This window comes from Periophthalmus magnuspinnatus, chromosome 15, assembly GCF_009829125.3.
Source record: "Periophthalmus magnuspinnatus isolate fPerMag1 chromosome 15, fPerMag1.2.pri, whole genome shotgun sequence".
Taxonomy (NCBI): domain Eukaryota; kingdom Metazoa; phylum Chordata; class Actinopteri; order Gobiiformes; family Gobiidae; genus Periophthalmus; species Periophthalmus magnuspinnatus.
In genome coordinates this window covers 20,257,072-20,276,363 of record NC_047140.1, presented here as the reverse complement: position 1 = coordinate 20,276,363, position 19,292 = coordinate 20,257,072, and the positions used below count along the sequence as shown (strand labels likewise).

Here is a 19,292-nt window from a genome sequence, read left to right as displayed (position 1 = left end):
TAATCTCATAAAACGATCTTTTATCTGAAACAAACTTGTTTTCTTTTGCTTTCCGCTCTTCCCTCTGTAGTCTTGTCCCATATTTGTACAGCTCTCATACATCACATCTAAATATAGACTTTACTGGCTGCAGCAAAAGAGCCAGATATTAAAAACAAACAACAACAGAATGTAGCTTCCACCGAGACTTGTCAAGAAAGAGAGAGAGAGAGATGGTCCAATTGTTCATGGGACAGTTGTAGAAAAATCCCCAGTCACTCCTCTGGTACGGGCGGGCTAGGGGGCTGCGTCTCGGTGGGGGCCACTAGTCATAAGGTCCCCTCCGTGAGACCCTCCATGGGGAGAGTGGTGGCGTTTTCGGTGGGCGGGGGGTCGTCCTGTGGGTGGAGGTGGGCGTGGCCAGAGGCAGATGTGGGGGCAGAGGCCAGACTGGCATAAGGCAGGTGGCAGTCCGTGTGGAGGAAAGGCGGGTAGTGCTGGCGGTAGCAGATATAGGCAAAAAGCAGTCCAATCACTCCCCCGACAACAGCATCTGAGAATAACAGAGGTGTGGGGTTACTTTTAGCGCAGAGAGAGGAGGTGAAAGTAAAAGTGAGCCAAGAGCAAAACATTATGACCACTGAGAGTTAGAGAACCTATAGAAACACATTATTTATCTTTATAATCGGGCTGTCTAATCAATACTAAAACTTGTATCCAAACTAGACACTCATTTGAATCACATAAAAAGGCTCCTTGCACAACAGCACACTAACTAGCTCACTGTGCCTCAAAGCTAACAGTCACTTTTATTAAGATCGGAAAGCGTAAATTAAACAACCTATTAAAGTTCAAATAACAAACAACAAAGTTAAATCTGTCAACTGGACAAATCTTGTAGGAGTGAAGACGTTTCGCTGCTCATCCAAGCCGCTTCTTCAGTTCTGGTCAGATTGCTGGTGGCCACTACCTTTAAATCTATCTGAGGGGAGGGTCTAACCACACTGAAACTGTAAACAGCTATTGTCTCCAGTTTCAGCTGAAACTACCCTATTCAGCCCTTAACGACCCTGCTATTGTTCTCATTGTTCTGGGTCTGAGGATGGTGTTATAGATGGGGGAGAGGTTATGTCTCAGGCCCCCATTTGTATTTAAGGAAGGATTCTCTTTCCTAACAAAAATAGCTTCTTTAACTCCTCTCTCAAACCATTTCTTTTCTCTGGCTCAGATCTGATCTTCAAAGGAGTGGTTAGTGGCTTTAAGATGGAGATGCACGGCGGACTGGGGTCCAGAGGAACTCTCCCGCCAGTGTTGGTACATCCTCTTATGGAGCAGCTGTTTAGTTTCTCCAATGTAACGCTCACTTCACTCTTCACTACACTGAATGGAGTAGACTACATTACTTTGTTTATGGCTCGGAGTTTTGTCCCACCAATCTGACCAGAACTGAAGAAGCGGCTTGGATGAGCAGCGAAACGTCTTCACTCCTACAAGATTTGTCCAGTTGACAGATTTAACTTTGTTGTTTGCTATGGATCAGACCTGGACGACTGAGGGTCTACACAGACAAAATTCAAATAAACTCAAATAAAGACTACCCAATTACCTTTATGTGTAGAACACTTCAGTTTATGGAGCTGTTTTAATACCTATTACGCCTCAAATTTTGCATTAGCGTTAGCATTGAGACACAAACATGTCTCTTTCTAAACACAGAAGAGTCCTCTGCTGAAGTATTTATTTTATTTGTGTAGTGTTTAACATGTTTTCAGTGACATCCACCTGCAGCTTCCTGTTCACTGTCTCATCTTTAAATATTGTTTTTAGTTTAATGTGACTTGGCGTAAACCTCATAGAGAAACAGTTGGACAGGAAGTAGTAACGCTAACAGTGAGGTTGCCGAGCGCTGTTGTGCATAGAGCCATTGAACATTTTGTGAACCGTTTGGATAATCTTGAAGTTTATCAGCGCTAGTACTGGCCCACATGGTAACTTTAAGAAAGTAACTAAAAATAAATAAAATAAATATTAAATTTTGCATAATACATTTTTTCGAGATTATTTAGTGGATGGGATGATATGCAGGAAGTGAACATTCTATTCTCAAAGTTGTCGAGTTTGAAGCAAACTACAAGAGTTGATTTTTGAGTGGGGAAAAAAAAATCACGATATTATTGGACAGGACAGAGTAGAAAGAGAGAGAGTGGAGAGAGACATTCAGCATACCAAACCGTTGTAAAAAGATTAATAAGAGCAGAAAAAAGAGACTTAAAATTCAGCAATGTCACCACTGAAATTGAAAGTCTTGTATGTGAGTCCCTCTTGTACATTTTTTGTGCAGTACTTGAATGAGACTTGGACAGGCAGGAAGAGAACATGCAAAGTCTACTCAGAAAGGGCAATCCGGTCCAGGGAACCAAAGTCAGAGCTTTGTCACTCGGAGTGCTCACCATTATACCATCCTGTCACCCAAAACTCTGAAAGGCGAGGTAAAAGCCAAATTGAGACGGCTCGATGACTATCCTCAAAATTGTAGATCTTCCACTTTGTACTACGCTCTCAGGCTGCAGTGGACAGAATTTCTCTAAAATGGTCCAAGGAAGGAACCATGATTGACAGATGGCTCGGTATATGAGAATAAAGCATACAATGTCAAAAAAGAGGACCACTGGGTTGTCGATGCCAGATATTAAAACTAGATACTCATTTTAACAACAAAATTATACGGAATAGTTTTAGAATAGTTTGATCTATTCAGAACTAATATACGATGAATATAAGACCATTAAGTTGTGTTAAAGTTTACCTTCTGTTGTCTACATTGGTGCTAGTTTTCAGTTTTGTTACTTGTGTATAACTACAGATACTGAAGCAAAAAAAATGTTCAAGTAAAAGTAAAAGTATCACATGAAAGTACTTGTTTATAAAAAGTAAAAGTGTTTCGCACAGATTTTGAGGTCTTATAAGGCTTCAAATGGTGTGATTTTGATAAATATTTGTGCAGAATTTTGTTCACTAGAAACAATTAAAAGAATAGTTTTAACTAGTTACATTTATTTGTATATTTTATGTGTTAAAAATAAACCTCAGGCTTTTCAGTAGCTCTCAAACATTACTAATTACAAAAAAAAAACAAAAAACAAACAAACAAAAAACTTACTTTCCAGCCCCGTTCAAAAATGTACTGGGGTAGAAAGTAGTAAGTAAGTAAGTAAGTACAGATACCTCAATTTTTGACTTAAGTACAGTACTTTACTACTTTTACTTTGTTGCTTTCCACCTCTGACTGTCTTTCAAAATAATAATAACATCTGTCTGTCTTCAAAAATGTACTGGAGTTGAAAGTAGTCAGTAAGTAAGTACAGATACCTCAATTTTTCACTTAAATACAGTACTTGACTACTTTTACTTCATTGCTTTCCACCTCTGTCACCGAGGTATCGAAATTACTACTGAATATAATTTTGCATTACAATTTCTATCCTGAAGACGATAAGGTTTGTTAGTCTGAAATGAAGAATGAATGCATTTTTTAAAAGCGTTGTGTAAATTCTCTCTTTATCGCTGGTTGAGCAGGTGATAAAAGACAATAAAACATGCAGAGATTGGCCTGTTGCCTTTGGTTACACTGTCTTCATCACTTTGTCATCGTCACTGAGTGGTTCCCTATATGCACCACCACTCCCCTTGAAGCTACGATTTATCCCATACCATCCAGCCGCCACAGTGAATATTACGTCTTATTGCTGAGTATAGATCAATATGACAGGGCCAGCTGGCAGCAGTCACACAGGAAGCACACATGCATATTATGAAAAATAGAGTTTCCTCAATATAGTCTCCTTCAGGATACAGGGACGTGTAATGTGCAATTGATTTGTGCTTTATGGTCTGTGGTCATATGCTGTAGTATTTCACTGACTCCCTGAAATGAAATGTACTGAGGTAAGTATAAAACATGCATCTGTACTAAATATTTACAATATATATGTATACTTTTTCAACTATATGCACTTTATAGGTTTGTTGTTGATAGAGATGTTTGGTATGAAATGATGGATATGCTGACACCTAATTCTTAATAAAAAAAAAAGTGTTTAAAGGATGTTTCTGATATAGACCTGGTTTAGTTCTGTTGTAGTCCTAGTTAATTCCCGGTCTAGTCTTGGTTTAGTTCTGGATTTAGTCACATGTGTTAACAGTGAGATCAAATCAAAATCAAATCTCGTTTATACATGCGTTTTAGTAGAACTGGAGTGATCATGGTGTAGTGGCCCATGTGTCAAACTCGAGGCCCGCGGGTCAAATGTGGCCCTCCAGATCATTTTATGTGGCCCTCGACAGGGTAAATTAAAAGGTATGATGGTCTTAAAATGTCATTTTACCAGGAGATACACAGTTACACAGCCATATTTTACATCTAAGCAAATTCATATGCAATATTTGTAACTTGAATAAATAATAAACACCAAAACCGTCAATTAACAAGTTAAAAAAGTAGTTGGATTTATTTTGGATCTGGCCCTTTGAGAGCAGCCATTTTACTGATGTGGCCCTCAGTGAAAATGTGTTTGACACCCCTGCCCTAATGACAACAACACAGATAAGAGATAGATCGATACATTGGGCCGATATTTGGAATTTTTAATGTATCAGCTATCAGCCTTATATCTCTAGCACAAGCCGATAATTTGTTTTGATCAATCTGCTGCCTAAAAAATACACGCAAAGCTTTATATTAACACTTAAATACGGAGAGATAGCAACACAAAACATGACTACACAGCTCTCTTGTAGGTTTGTGGTAAAAAAAAAGGGCTTGGGGGAGACTTTGTAGTACATTTAAATTACGTCATTTGGGGAAAATTGTTCAAATTGGCCCACAAATATCATCAGAGTTTTACTGACATCGGTTGCTCTGGCTTTTAAACAATCGTTATCGACATCGGACATGAAAAAAAACACAAAAAAAACCCAACATATCGGCCGATCTGTAAGTATGTATAGAGATCGCTTATATTGCTGTTTCCTTGGTCAAAACGCTTGAACAACACTGCCCATTTATAGTTCTCATATAATATCAAAGTAGGGCATCTGGCATTAAAACAATTTGTAATATGACCATGTGACTGGTTCACTGTCTCATAGCAACAAAGTAATCAAGCTACGAAAAATAAAGACATTTTACGTGCACAGTTTCAGAGGGGCATTATGTATCTTCTCCACTGCTGTTGATTCCCCTTGTCTGTATTTAATAGACTATGACTTGTTGTAAGGTACGACTCTGGTGACCTCTGTAATCCCCCTCCTCCTCCTCCTCGGACATAAAAGTGGTGTGAGCTGTGTGCAGTACCAGAGGCTTCAGGGTTTTCTGTATCCATCACACAAACATGGCTGAGCGCGCGGGCTAATGATGACGCGCAGCTTGTGTTGGTACAGGGCAGATTGGCCCCTCAAGTTTAATGGGCTGCACCGACTTATACTTATAGCCTGTTCAGAGAAGGATGGGACTACAGAGGGGATCAAGACTGGGGACTGCTTAACATGTCGAAGTGTGTAGGGAAAAATAGATTGTTTCTGCTCATTGACAAAGCTTGTGCATTTTTACTTGTTTTTCTTGTTAAAATACTAATTATGACTGACAAAAATAATAATAATACTAGGAAAAATGATACATAGTTATATTTGAAAGCCAAAAAAATCTTCTGAAGTAGTAGAAACTCGTTCATTCTAGCTATTAAAGGGAATATTTAAAGGGTATCAGATATAAGATTTCAATTTAAAACTTCATAAACTTGACCTGTAGCCCATATCATAGACAGGTTATAATCAAATACAGCTTTTAACATTATACATTTTATATCCATTTATATATTGATGTTTTGGTTCTCAAGACGATTATCCAATCAGAAAGCAGATTGCAAGTTTCAATGCTGAATTTCAGTTGGTTTAAACCTAAACCTTTGATCTCAGTGGTCATTACCTAAACCCAGCACCTGCAGCCAATCATTAAACAGTGCTAGTGCAGCCTCTGCAGCTCAGTGAGTGAATTTTGGAGGTTCTGAGGCATAGTCTGTCCATAATGAGAATGTCTATGAAAGATAAGTAGACTGCAGTTGTTAAAAATGATATCTAAAAAATAGATACAGATATATTTTGAGAAGAAACACTAATGTCATATGTAATCTAATAGAAAACTCTTGGCATTCTCCAACTTGGGTCCTGTTTCTGATGAAATACATCTTTGGTACCCATCTCACAGGAACATATGGCTCAGCCAAACTCATTAACACCATATGAGAGTGCGCTGTCATCAGCTGCCACAGTATCTCACAGCTCTCCCACACACAAGTCAGACCCTCACTCTGCTGCTTTGGGGGGGCTACATGGGAACTTTAATAACTGCCTAAATCATATAGAAGTTGTGCTTGAGTGTTGCTTTAGCCAAAGCAACACGCAAAGCCTATTTTTACTCCTATTTATTAGTCCGTCCATTTTCTTCCGCTTATCCGTGACCAGCATGTGGGGGCAGCAGTCCAAGCAGGGAGTCCAGAACTCCTCTCAGCCTAGACACTTCCTCCAGCTCCTCCACTGGGACCTCAAGGGGTTCCCAGGCCAGCCCAAGAGACATAGTCCCTCCAGCATGTCCCGGGTCTTCCCTGGGCCTCCTCCCAGTGGGACATCCCCGGAGGCGTCCAGGAGGCATCTGGATCAGATACATGAGTCACCTCAGTTTCTATGAGGAGGAGCAGCAGAGTGTGACTGAGCTCCTCACCCTAGCGCCCAGTCACCCTGTGGAGGAAACTCATTTCAACCGCTTATCTGCCATTTTGTCCTTTCAGTCACTACCCAAAGCTCATGATTATAGGTGAAGGTAGGAACATAGATTTAGCTGTAAATTAAGAGCTTTGCCTTTTGACTCTTTACCACAATCTGATACAGCGACCACATCACTGCAGACGCTGCACCTAATCTACCTGTCAAACTCACATTGGTGATTTTTAAAATATATATTTAACTAGTAAATTGTATCTTTCCCTGATGACAGTGGACTGAAAGCAGAACTATGTAAAAACAATTTGACCACCAGATGCTAAACATTCATCTATTGCAAACTTGTAAGAAAGAGCCATGTGAGTCACTATGACACTTTGGCCTGAGAGCTGATTGGCTGTCCAAGGAATTTTCCACCCCGCTTAATTTTTCCATCTGAAAAGCTGTTCTCTGTTAGTCATGCATGTATATTTTGTTTAGTCTTTATCTGAAGGGAAATAGCTAGTTTGTGGCCTGGTGTGACTCACACAAACTGCAGATTAATACAAGTAAAACAGTAGAAATGGTGATTGACCCCAGAGCAGCTGGTGACCATGGCCCAGTGACCATTCATGGCCATAACAGAGCAGGTGAGCTCCTTTAAGTATCTGGGAGTCCATATTGACAGAGATCTGAGCTGAAACACACAGGTGACCACTGTCTGCAGCAGAATACACCAGCCCCTCCATTTCCTGCGCAGGCTCAGATTATTTGGTGTCAGTTGTAACATGCTCATTTTCTACAGAGCTACCACTGAGTCAGTTCTAAGATATAGAATCACCAGCTGGTTTGGAAACTTGCTGGTCAAATCAAAAACTCAAATTTTAAATCTGGTGAGGACAGCGGGGAAAATTATGGGCTGTGCTATCCCTCTGAGCCCTCAAGAACTTTACGAACAGGCCATGAGGGGACAGACCAGGAGCATTCTCTCTGACCTGACACATGTGTTGTACCCTGAATATGAACTATTGAGTTCAGGGAGGAGGTACAGGGTACCACGGTGGAGATATAACAGATATAAACATTCATTTGTACCTGTTTCAGTGAAACTGTTAAATGATAAATGATGTAAAAATGAGTGACGGTGTGTGGAGAGAGATGTATTGCACCCTGTGTATGGTTCTGTTGTTTACTGTGGTGTGTGCAGCCCATTGGTCCAAGAAAAATTTCTCCTAAGGGAGACAAATAAAAGAAATCTTGAATCTTGAATCTTTCCATCTGCAGTTCCTGATTCGCAGAAATAAATTATACAGAACAATTACACCAATCACCAATAAGAACAACTAACACTGTCCACTCTCTGAAACATAGACACACACAACATCATACATGTACAACACGATCACACATCTCAATCAGCAATGAGCATTTAGTATTTATAAAATCATGGGTTAACTTTGTCTTTGTTTTACAAATCTTCCAGTATTAAACATATTTTGCAGTATGTAGTTTTGAATCTCATCATCAGTATTGGCAGGACAACCATAAACCCTTTGGGCCATTGCTATATATATACAAAAGGGTTGTCAAAACTATTAAAAAATTACATACTAATCAATACTGTTGTGTTGAAACTAGATACTTATTTGAGCAGATATCGATACTAAAAAAGTTGCATTTACAGGACAGAAATGACCCTTTCCTAAATAGCTTTAAAATGATTTTGAGCTGTATCAGAACAAGTATAAGACACATAGACTAGTGCATGTTCATGGGCCTCTATGGAACCTACCTGTATGACTGAGGGATTACACAGACATAAGAAAGTACTATGATTTAATGTTGAAAATTACATTCTATTGTCTAAATAAAGTACAAAATTTTGTACAACAATAACAGACAATGCAATGGGCCAAAGCTTTCGTGAGAGGTAGTTTAAAGTTAGTTAGATTACACCCCGTCTTTACTTAGTTCAGTATTTATTTTGACGGTCCAGTTGAGTCTGACCTTGCCAGTGGTGCTTGTAGTCACAGGTGCGGGACAGAGCGATCATCATAGCGCTGTAGAGAGGCAGGACCATGGCACAGAGTCTCCAACTGCGCCCCCTACCCTGCTCCGTGAAGCACTGCAGTTTCCCCGCCAGGTAGAAGGAGGTGAAGCCCAGACCGGAAAAGGCAACTGAAACACAGCGAAACAGGATTTGATTACTTTGTACGATACATTTAATAAAAATACACTTATGTTTAACAATATGCAGGGATATTTACCTTGACATAATTTTAGGTTTATGTAGTTTGTATGTATGACTACCTATCACCAGTGGTGGAACATAACAAAGTAAAAGTAGTAGGGTACTGTACTAAATTTTAAAGTGGATACTTTTTACCTTTACTTCACTACATTTGAGAGAAGGTCTGTACTTTCTACTCCACTACTTTTTTGAACAGGACTGAAAAGTAAAAGTTTGTTTTTATTTTTTTTTATTAGAGTTTGAGTTCTGCTGAAAAGGCTGACAAAACAAAAATATACAAGTAAAAACAAGAAAAAATCTACGAACAAAATTCAGCACAAATCTTCACTTTACTTTTTAGGTACATTTTTAAATGGTCAACTTAATACTTTTTTCATGTGATACTTTTATTTTTACTTAAGTAAAAGTACAGATACTGGAGCCAAAAAATACTCAAGTAACAAAACTGAGTAACTTCTTCCACCTCTGCCTATACCATTTCTTGAGCAATTCATCTTAAACCATGAATCACTTGGGCAAGTTATTTCTAATCACTATAGTTGATTATTTCTTTTTATTTATTTATTTATTTATTTATTCATTTTATTACAGGGATTATTAAAGAAAAGATACATGTTGTAGCTTTATATTCCATGAATCTCTTTTTGGTGCACTTGTGTGCACTTAATTTTATCACAAAAAAATGTATCAACATGTTTCCTTGTAGAATGCTTGTGTTTTTTCTTTACAATTTATTTATTTTTTAAGAATATTCCAGGACTTTGTATTTCTCACTGCAGAATAAGAACCCAATAAAAACATGACATTTTATCGTTGGATCATTGGGAAAAAGTTAAAGATATACACCATTAAACAAGCAGATGGGAGTGTGGCAGCCCGTTCAGATCCTCGATGAGCGATAGAGATTCAGTCTGTTAGTCAAAGCCCTGCGCACTAAATCATGTGGAGCGACAGGTGCCTCAGAGCAGGGCTAAAACTAAACAAACTCCTCTGTTGTGAAGTTTTGACATCCATATCAAAAGAAAACCGCTTTATGTCAAAGTTTGTGATCATGGCTTGAAAAAGTTTGACTCATAACAATAATAGTAATCTTACAGGATGATCATTTTTAAAGGTGCATTATGTAACTTTTCTAGTGGCTGGAAGGCCTACCACATACTTTTCATGGAGGTTTTTATTTGGCTTGGAATGTTCCACAGTATGGTGTTAAAATCTATCTATGCACTAACAGTAATAATGCATTTCAAGGGGGTTTTGAGTACTAAAAACACATGCAACTGAATATATAGAAAGATATGCTTAATGCCATAGTGTGGAACAGGGGTGTAGCATCAAATTCTGGGCCCTAGGTAAAAATCATCTTGGGGGGCTCGCACTATGTATTGTGTTATGAAAAATAATGCATATTACGAACTTTGTAATGTCCCTCTCCCTCATCATGTACCGCTCCAACACCCCTGCTGTGGCACGTTCCTCGTACAGAAATAACATGGACCATGAAGTAGAGTTGGACAATATGGTAAAATAAAATAATATCACAATTTTCTTGGAGCCACATCTCAATTTCATCACGATTCATAAACTTCATATTTTTTATTGCCATTTAGGGGGCAGTCTAAATAAAGTCACCTGCGTCATTCACTCAGACCCTTACAGAAGCACAGCATGAGGAAAAATGGGTGGGAAAAAAGTCTGTCAGAGGAGAGAGCAGCATGATGACCAAAAGAGCAGATAATCCCAGGACTGAGATCACGATTCAGTTTTATCACCATATTGCCCAGTCCTAGCATGAAGTCAAGCAGATGGCAGTCCTCTCAACCACAAAAGCCAACAACACAAAAATATTTCATTTTATTGTTCAAATATTCACGCTGAGACGGACTATGTCTCTTGACTGGCCTTGTCGTCCCACCGGAGGAGCTGGAGGACGTGTCTGAGGTGAGAGAAATCTGGGAGTCCCTGCTTAGACTACTGCCCCTGCGACCCCGTCTCGGATAAGTGGAAGAAGATGGATGGATGTTAAAATATCTAGACATTTCATATGTGCAGTACAGTATAAAACTTTAGGCTTGCAGAGGTCATACTGAGAGTTTATTTCTGCAGTGTACACTATGATGAAGGCTAAAAGCTTTTTAAGGTCACTTCATGGACAAAGATCAAATGTTGCGATTTGAATTCAAACTCAAAGTGTGTTTTATATGTGTGGATACCTCTATTGTTGAACTTTTCTTTGGAATAAAAGGGAATGAAGAAGCTGAACAATCTGAGCCTGAAGTGAAGCGAGGCTCTGGGTAAAATGAAACTCTCTCTCATCTATGGACTCAACCTTGACTGAAAAGTTTTCTATAGAGTCTATCTTTTGGCGTGTTAGAAAGGAGTGGAACAGGATAAACATACACAAGGATAGTGTAAAGTATGTTGTAGCTTTTTTCTGTTTAAAAGCTCATTCAAATGGTAAGAAAGTTACTAAATCAAATTAATGGTGAATGTTAGTAGGTCATGTTACGCCCTGGCTTGTGTGACCGAAACAAATATAGACGATAAACGATGATATTGACACAAATTTATGCCACTGATGCAATAACCCAAGAGCAAAATACTACAAAATACTGCTCCTGGGTTACACTTTAATAGTTAGTTTGCATCTGTAATGAGGCATATACCTTATTATTTCAACCTTTGATGGCTTAAATCTTATCATGTACCCAATAAATAACCCAAAATGTCCCAGTATTGCAAAGAAAATGTACACACGATAAATATTGACCCCCAAAAATATTGTTCTAGCTTCCATATATTGAACTATAAGTCGATATAGTAATTATCATGACAGGCCTAATGGTAAACACAGGTTCAAAAGGTTTAGACTCTCTGTTGGAGCGTTTATGTAAAAGTTACAATAAATCCCTGCAAAAGTGAGTGCTAAAGTGAGTAGTGGCGATCGGCCAAAGTAGCAGCAACGACAGGGGTTCCTTTTATGGGCGGCTGCATGCGCTGGGCCCTAGTGCATCCATGTCACCTTCAAAAACAGACAAAAACACAGCACAACAGGAGACGTGACAGTCATGTGGAAGATAATGGGAGCTTCAATCTTATTCAAGATCAAAAAACATATTTTTGTCGGCCGTAGAATAACAATAATGGATCAAATGTGGTTCAGGAAGAAGAATTTAATTGTGCAGCTGTCAGTTACAAAACAATATCTGTCTGCATCATTTTGAACTAGAGACAGCAGATACAGTTTATTTACTTGGTTCAACTGGGTATAAAATATTCTCTTTATGTTTTCAGAACATTTTTCTGTCAATTACCAAAAGATACATTTTTAAAACAGCAAATACTACAAAAATATTTATACATCATCTTCTCAGGAAATAGCAAAGCGTTTATTTCTCATATTTGTTGATATTATGAGAGTTAGATTTACTTGATTTTCTTGCACCTCCTTACCTCCACTGAAACCACCTTTCTTCTCTATAGCCTGTTTTGTCAATGTGAGTCCAGTTATAGTGTATGAACTAAAGCTTATGTGACGGGTCCTAAAATGTGGTTTGGAACAGTTTCGCTAGTCTGGGGCCAAGCAGCACCTATCAGCACCCACATATGCCTATTTGTCACCCACATCCTAAACTAGGACAGGAATACTAAAACTACAGCTATATCGGGACAGAGGCAGGAGTCCAGCAGATGTCTGGCTGTCAGGGCTAAGTGCTGGCCCCATTTAAACCGCTCTGCTCCTTTATGTAAATGATACTGGACAGCAGGTGGAGCAAGCTCATATTGGATTTTATTAAGATAGCACAGCACAGTGACCCACCTTTTAAATGGAATCCACCGAACTGCAGTTTATTTTTAAGATAGACACTAAAAAGTAATGTTGTTGTGACTGGGCAAATTCATAATAAATCCTTAAATTATGGTTAACAATATAGCATTCCTAACATCACAGAAATGGTCCTCTCTGCATTTAGACTCTAAAATTTAAAATATATAGGTTGCATTACCAGTGTTGGTCAGTTTGATTTACTGCTTATAACATTATGACCACTGACAGTCACATTATAAGTACAGCTATAAATAGTATATATAAAACACAATACTTAATTATAATTAGGTTAACGCTGATGTTTTTATATAGCGCTTTTCTACCTCCAAGGCACTCAAAGTGCTTTACACCAAGGAACCACTCACCCATTCATACACGAGTGTGCACAGACATTGGGGGCTAAGTGTATCTGGAATCTGGAAGCTTCAATCTGGAACATTCCCAAGCGCTTTGAAAACTGCGGTTATCAAGCCTCTCCTAAAGAAGAGCAGTCTTGATGCCACAATATTGAACAATTATCGACCGATCTCAAATCTGCCGTTTTTAGGCAAAGTCCTCGAAAAAGTTGTTTACCAACAACTTATTAACTTCCTCGAAATTAACAACTCCTTTGATGTCTTCCAATCAGGTTTTAAACCCCACCACAGCACTGAGACTGCTCTTATCAAGGTGACAAATGACATCCGCCTGAACACTGATGCAGGCAAAGTCTCAGTCTTGATCCTGTTAGATCTGAGTGCTGCTTTTGACACTGTTGATCATGGGATCCTCTTACAGAGACTGGAGGACTGGGTGGGCATCTCTGGTATTGCACTAAACTCGTTCAAGTCCTATTTAGAAAACAGGGAGTACTTTGTTGAAATTGGAAAATGTATATCAGATAAAATGTCCCTGACCTGTGGGGTACCCCAGGGTTCAATCCTGGGACCCCTGCTGTTCAATCTCTACATGCTGCCGTTAGGCCAGTTAATATGCAGCAATAATGTGTCTTACAACAACTCTGCAGATGACACTCAGATCTATATCTCACTGGCAGCAGGTGAATACGGACCAGTGGATTCACTCTGCCACTGCATCCAACAGATCAGTGTGTGGATGCAAAACAACTTTCTTCTGCTAAACTCAGACAAGACTGAAGTCATCATCTTTGGCCCACAGAAACATAGAGAAAGTGTCAGCAGTCACCTCCAGTCTCTCTCTCTAAAACCTTCAAATCAAGCTAGAAATCAGAGGGTAATAATAGACTCAGACTTGAACTTTAACAGCCACATCAAATCAATAACATCTGCAGCTTTTTACCACCTAAAAAACATTGCAAAAATCAAAGGTATACTGTCAAAGCCAGACTTAGAGAGACTTATCCATGCATTTGTCTCCAGTAGGTTAGACTACTGTAACGGCCTGCTCACTAGCCTCTCCAAACAAGCGTTAAGACAGCAGCAGTACATCCAGAACACTGCTGCTTGGGTCGTGACTAGAACTAGGAAGTACGAGCACATAAGTCCTGTGCTCAGGTCTCTGCACTGGCTTCCTGTAGCTCAAAGAATAGACTTTAAAGCAGCTCTGCTTGTGTATAAGTCTCTCCATGGCCTAGGTCCAAAGTATATCTCCGACATGTTAGTGCCATATGAACCATCTTGCAATTTGAGGACTTCAGGGACCGGCCTCCTGCTGGTGCCAAGAGTCAGGACTAAACATGGGGAATCAGCGTTTCAGTTTTATGCAGCTAAAACTTGGAACAGTCTTCCTGAAGATGTGAGACAGGCCTCTACTTTGACAATATTTAAATCCAGGCTCAAAACGGTTCTGTTTAGCTGTGCATACGACTGAAAGGGTTTTATTCTGCACTTTTCTCCTTTAATGGTAATTTTATGATGACAAAAGAAACATGGACTGATGGACTTTTATTTGACATAGTAAAGTGACAGGAAAGTATTTGAGAAGTGACAGGAAAGTTTTTTGTAAAGTAATGGGAAAGTTCTTAAACTGAGCAAGACAGTGTTTAAAGAGTGCGAGTTTTTAAAGGGTGCAAACGAGTGGGTGAGAGAGTTGCAGATTGGGTGATTATTTATGGTTTGATTTGTGTGATTTTAGTGTCTTTCTTATTATGTAAAGCACTTTGAATTACCTTGTGTACGAATTGTGCTATACAAATAAACTTGCCTTGCCTTGCCTATTGCCCAAGGACACAACAACAGCATTCACCTGTGGGAGCTGGAATTGCACCACAAACCTGTGGGTCAGTGGATCTGACCGCTCAACTAAGGATGTTTATGTCGACAGCAGGATTCAAACCGCTTTACTTTTAGTTTTTAAACTCGAACACAATTGCTTTTGTGATAATCAGTTCTAATAATGAATGAATAAACTAAGTTAATAAGGCATTTGAGACATGTCTTAATCCTTAACCCCAGCAACTATAACAAATCACACTCACTACATAACTGTCAGGATTTTTTTTTTTTTTTTTCTGTTTTCTGTGCTGTTTTGCCCCCTCCCTTCTGTGTCTGTGGCTGGAGCTGGGCGGAGTTTCAGGAACCACCCACTATACACCTGTAGCCAATCACCAATCAAGCCTACAACTTCTATAGTACAAAGGGCCTGCTGATTGTTACACACGAGGCCAGATTGTCAGTGTATCCTCCGTGGTACAGTTCTGCTTGGCTCTATCTGTTTTTTATTTATGTTCAAATTAAGTAGTTAGCTTTTTCTCGTTTTTCTTTCCAGCTTCCTACGACCAGTTCGAACACCTCAACCTCTGACCCAGCTTCCTACTACCAGCTCCTCCAACCAGCATTCACATTCTCTCGATTCTAATAAACTCTGTTCAACTTTTTACTTCAAGTCTGTATCTTTGATCCCCCAGATGTTACCACAATAACCATGATGGGTGAACTGTGTTGCCCAAAGACATAATGACAGTATGCAGTAGTCAAAATGAGATTGAACCATCAACCTTTTGGTTATTGGGCAAACGGATTGGTTGAAGTACAGAGGAAACGCAGCAGATGTAACAATACCAAGGACAAGTGGTCACATGTAATACTTGTGTAGAAAGACTCTCAACTTCGAGTCCATACCATGCACCTCCTGCAGTTTTCATTTCGGGCCCAAGTAGTGTCCCTTTGATTGCAGAAGTCCCCTGCTCTGCCTGGTCAGTTTTATAGGAAATAAAGCTGTCCGAGTAAAGCCACCCTGGATCTTTAGCCTATAACCAGGCCCCATCCATCTGCTGCTGTCTGCCTCCTGTACTGTTCCAATCACAAAGGCTGCACACCAGTCTTTTTAATAGCTCTCCCAGCGCTCACACCATTACATTTCTCATTTGCAAAGGACAGGACTAAATTAACCATGAACCACTGGCTCGCTTTGCTGACTGGACGCTTACACCAGGGAAACCCTTAGTGTAGTAAGAGGAACACACAGGATGGGGAAATACATATGTAAATATATGTAAGAGTTAGCTAAATCTTACTTTCTGAAACTAAGAAAAGGTACAAATTGATAGTAAAAGGTTATTTCCTGTTGTTAGGTAAAGATATTCTATTATTGCTACAACTGCCACGACAAGTGGTACTGTATCATGGCTGAGAGTTCCCACAGAAACTAAAGGCGTCGGCCATAATGAACTAACTTTATGGGAGTTTCAGAGATTGTGATTTTTTTTGTTGTGCACTGGGATGTAAACATTGTCAAGTGTAGAAAAAAACCTGAGCCTTTTATTGGATTTCTAAAGCTCCAGACTGATGGCAGAAGTGGATATCTGCAGCTAAACGGGCTATCAGCTAATCAAGTCATACATTAATTAAGCTATGAATGTATTTTATATTGATTGATATTGTTTTTTGTTTTATTTGGTTTTATTTGAATGATTCAACTGTAGTCTCATAATGATTAAAAACTGTACATTTGTGTATTGTCAGTAGCATTATAAGAGACTGATTAGACAATAATAATAATAATTAAAACTGCAAGCAGAGATAAAGGCCCTCGCCACCCCTTGCGACCGCGGGGTACAGGCCACAGTGAAGATCCTGCTCTTCGTTCCCGCTTACATCGCCCTTCCCCCCAAAATCAGCGTCTCAGTAATACTACTCCATTCATTCCAATTAGACCATTTATGACATTGTCACGCCCGCACGGTTGGAAATAGAGGTATGTCTTCATTGGCTTTTTTGTTCAGTATGATGAGAGGAATATGTGTACCAAATTTCAATGGTCTATGACAAAGTAATTATTTTTCATCCCAGTTAACCAAAACCCATGTATTTCAATGAGAAATGTCAGACGTTGCCATGGCAACACCTTTGAAAATAGAGGTATATTGTCATTGGCTTTTTTGTTCAGTATGGCAATAGGGATGTCCATGCCAAATTTCAAATGTTTGTGACAAAGTAATTTTTTGCATAACATTAAAAAGTTCAAGGGGGCGCTGTGGAGCAATATAATGTCTGACCTGTGTAAATTGTATATCTATGCGTTCAGATCAACATTTTGAAAAAAAAAGTATATTCATGCCGGGAAATAGGACACTAACTGTGTGAGTTACACGCAATTAAAAACTTAAAAAAATAGCTTTTTTCTTTGCAGGCTGGCCACACCCACATTTTATAATTTAGAAAATTCCAAAAGAGTTGCTTATAATCCCACATGGGTCTAGTTCATTTTGACCAATTTGCAAGTTTCTTCCGAGGCGTAAAAAATTCAAATGTGAGAGGTCAAATTTTTTTGAACATCAAAATAATAAATTTCACCAACCTTGAATGTGGGGTCCAATAAAATTGACTTTTTGTTAACGTTCAGGGGGTCAAAATGGCTTCAAAGCACCTACCAAAATAATAAATAATAATAATAATTAAAACTGCAAGCAGTGATAAAGGCCCTTGCCATCCCTTGCGACTACAGGGTATATGCCACCATGGAGTTCTTGCCTCTTGTTCCCGCTTACATTGCCCCTCCCCCCAAAATCAGCGACCGATTCATTCCAATGAGAGCATTTCTGAAATTTTTCATTTGTAGCAAATTTCAATAGTCTATGACAAACTAATTTTTTTCATCCTAGTTAACAAAAACCCCATGTATTTCAATGAGAAATGTCAGACGTTGCCATGGCAATGCACTTTTAAATGGAGCTATGTTCTCATTGGATTTTTTGTATGGGAATGTCAAAATGTATATTAATGCCGGTTTACAGGACACAGCATGTTTGAGTTAAGTGCAAGTAAATACGAAATGCCATTTTTGTTTGCATGTTGGCCACACCCACATTTTATGACGTAGCAAAATCCAAAGAGTAGTCAATAATCCCACATGGGTCTAGTTCATTTTGACCAATTTGCAAGTTTCGTGAGTGAACATCCATGGCGTAAAAAATTCAAACGTGAGAAAAATGTGTTCCACCCACAATGGCCAACTTCCTGTAGGGTTTAGGGTGGGGTCATAATATAATTTTTTACTTGCCTTGACATGTTCTATGTTTGTATCAAATTTCATTTGTCTATGATGAAAAAGGTCCCTCATTGCCGTAATGTATTTTGATTTTTGATGTGGCGCTAGTGAGTCATTTTGCAACATTAATTTTGTTTCACATGAAAATACAAAATTTGTCACCAATCTTGAATTTTAGGCCATAGTTGAGTTAGTGTCGCGCATCTATTTAGTCTACAACAAAGTCCAGTACTCTGAACTGCATGTATTTCAATGACACATTTATTATATTACCATGGTAACATGGTTGCAGCTAGAGGTATGCTCTCTTTGGCTTTTTTGTTCAATTTGTCAAGCCAGATGTCCGTGCCGAATTTCAAATGATTTTGAATTTTTTTGGTCCTATTCAAAAGTTCAAGGGGGCGCTGTGGAGCAATATAATGTCTGACCTATGAAAATTTATATCATTACATTAAGAACAAGATTTTGAACGAAACGTATATTGATGCCTGGAAATAGGACACTGCGAGTTTGAGTTGCGGGCCATTTAAAACTTCAAAAAACATCTTTTTTCTTTGTAGGATGGCCACACCCACATTTTATAACTTAAAAAAATCCAGGAGGGTATCCTATATTTCTAAATGGATCTAGTTCATTTTGACCAATTTGCAAGCTTCTTGAAAGAAAATCCGAGGCGCAAAAAAATTCAAATGTGAGAGGTAAAAAATGTTTAAAATGGGGTTCCGCCCACAATGGCCGACTTCCTGTAGGGTTCAGGGTGGGGTCATAATATAATTTTTTACTTGTCTTGACATGTTCTATGTTTGTACCAAATTTCATTTGTCTACGATGAAAAAGGGCTCTCATTGCCGCAATGTATTTCAAATTTTGTGGTGGCGCTATTGAGTCATTTTGAAACATTCATTTTTTTGAACATCAAAATAATAAATTTTTCCTTGAATGTTGGGTCCAATAAAATTGACTTTTCGTTAACGTTCAGGGGGTCAAAAATGGCTTCAAAGCGCCTACCAAAATAATAAATAATAATAATAATGG

General features: G+C 38.9%; 1 protein-coding gene across 1 annotated transcript in view; it reads right to left on the bottom strand.

Annotated features, from left to right (window-relative positions):
• Positions 1 to 308: 308 nt before the first annotated feature.
• Positions 309 to 19,292, bottom strand: part of plpp4 (phospholipid phosphatase 4) — a 124,736-nt gene continuing 105,752 nt past the window's right edge. Inside the window, exons 6-7 of the mRNA XM_033979826.2 lie at positions 8,740 to 8,910; positions 309 to 532 (exon numbers count right to left, since the gene is read on the bottom strand). Coding sequence (XP_033835717.1) covers positions 309 to 532; positions 8,740 to 8,910 — 395 coding nt within the window. The remainder of the gene's footprint in view (positions 533 to 8,739; positions 8,911 to 19,292) is intronic.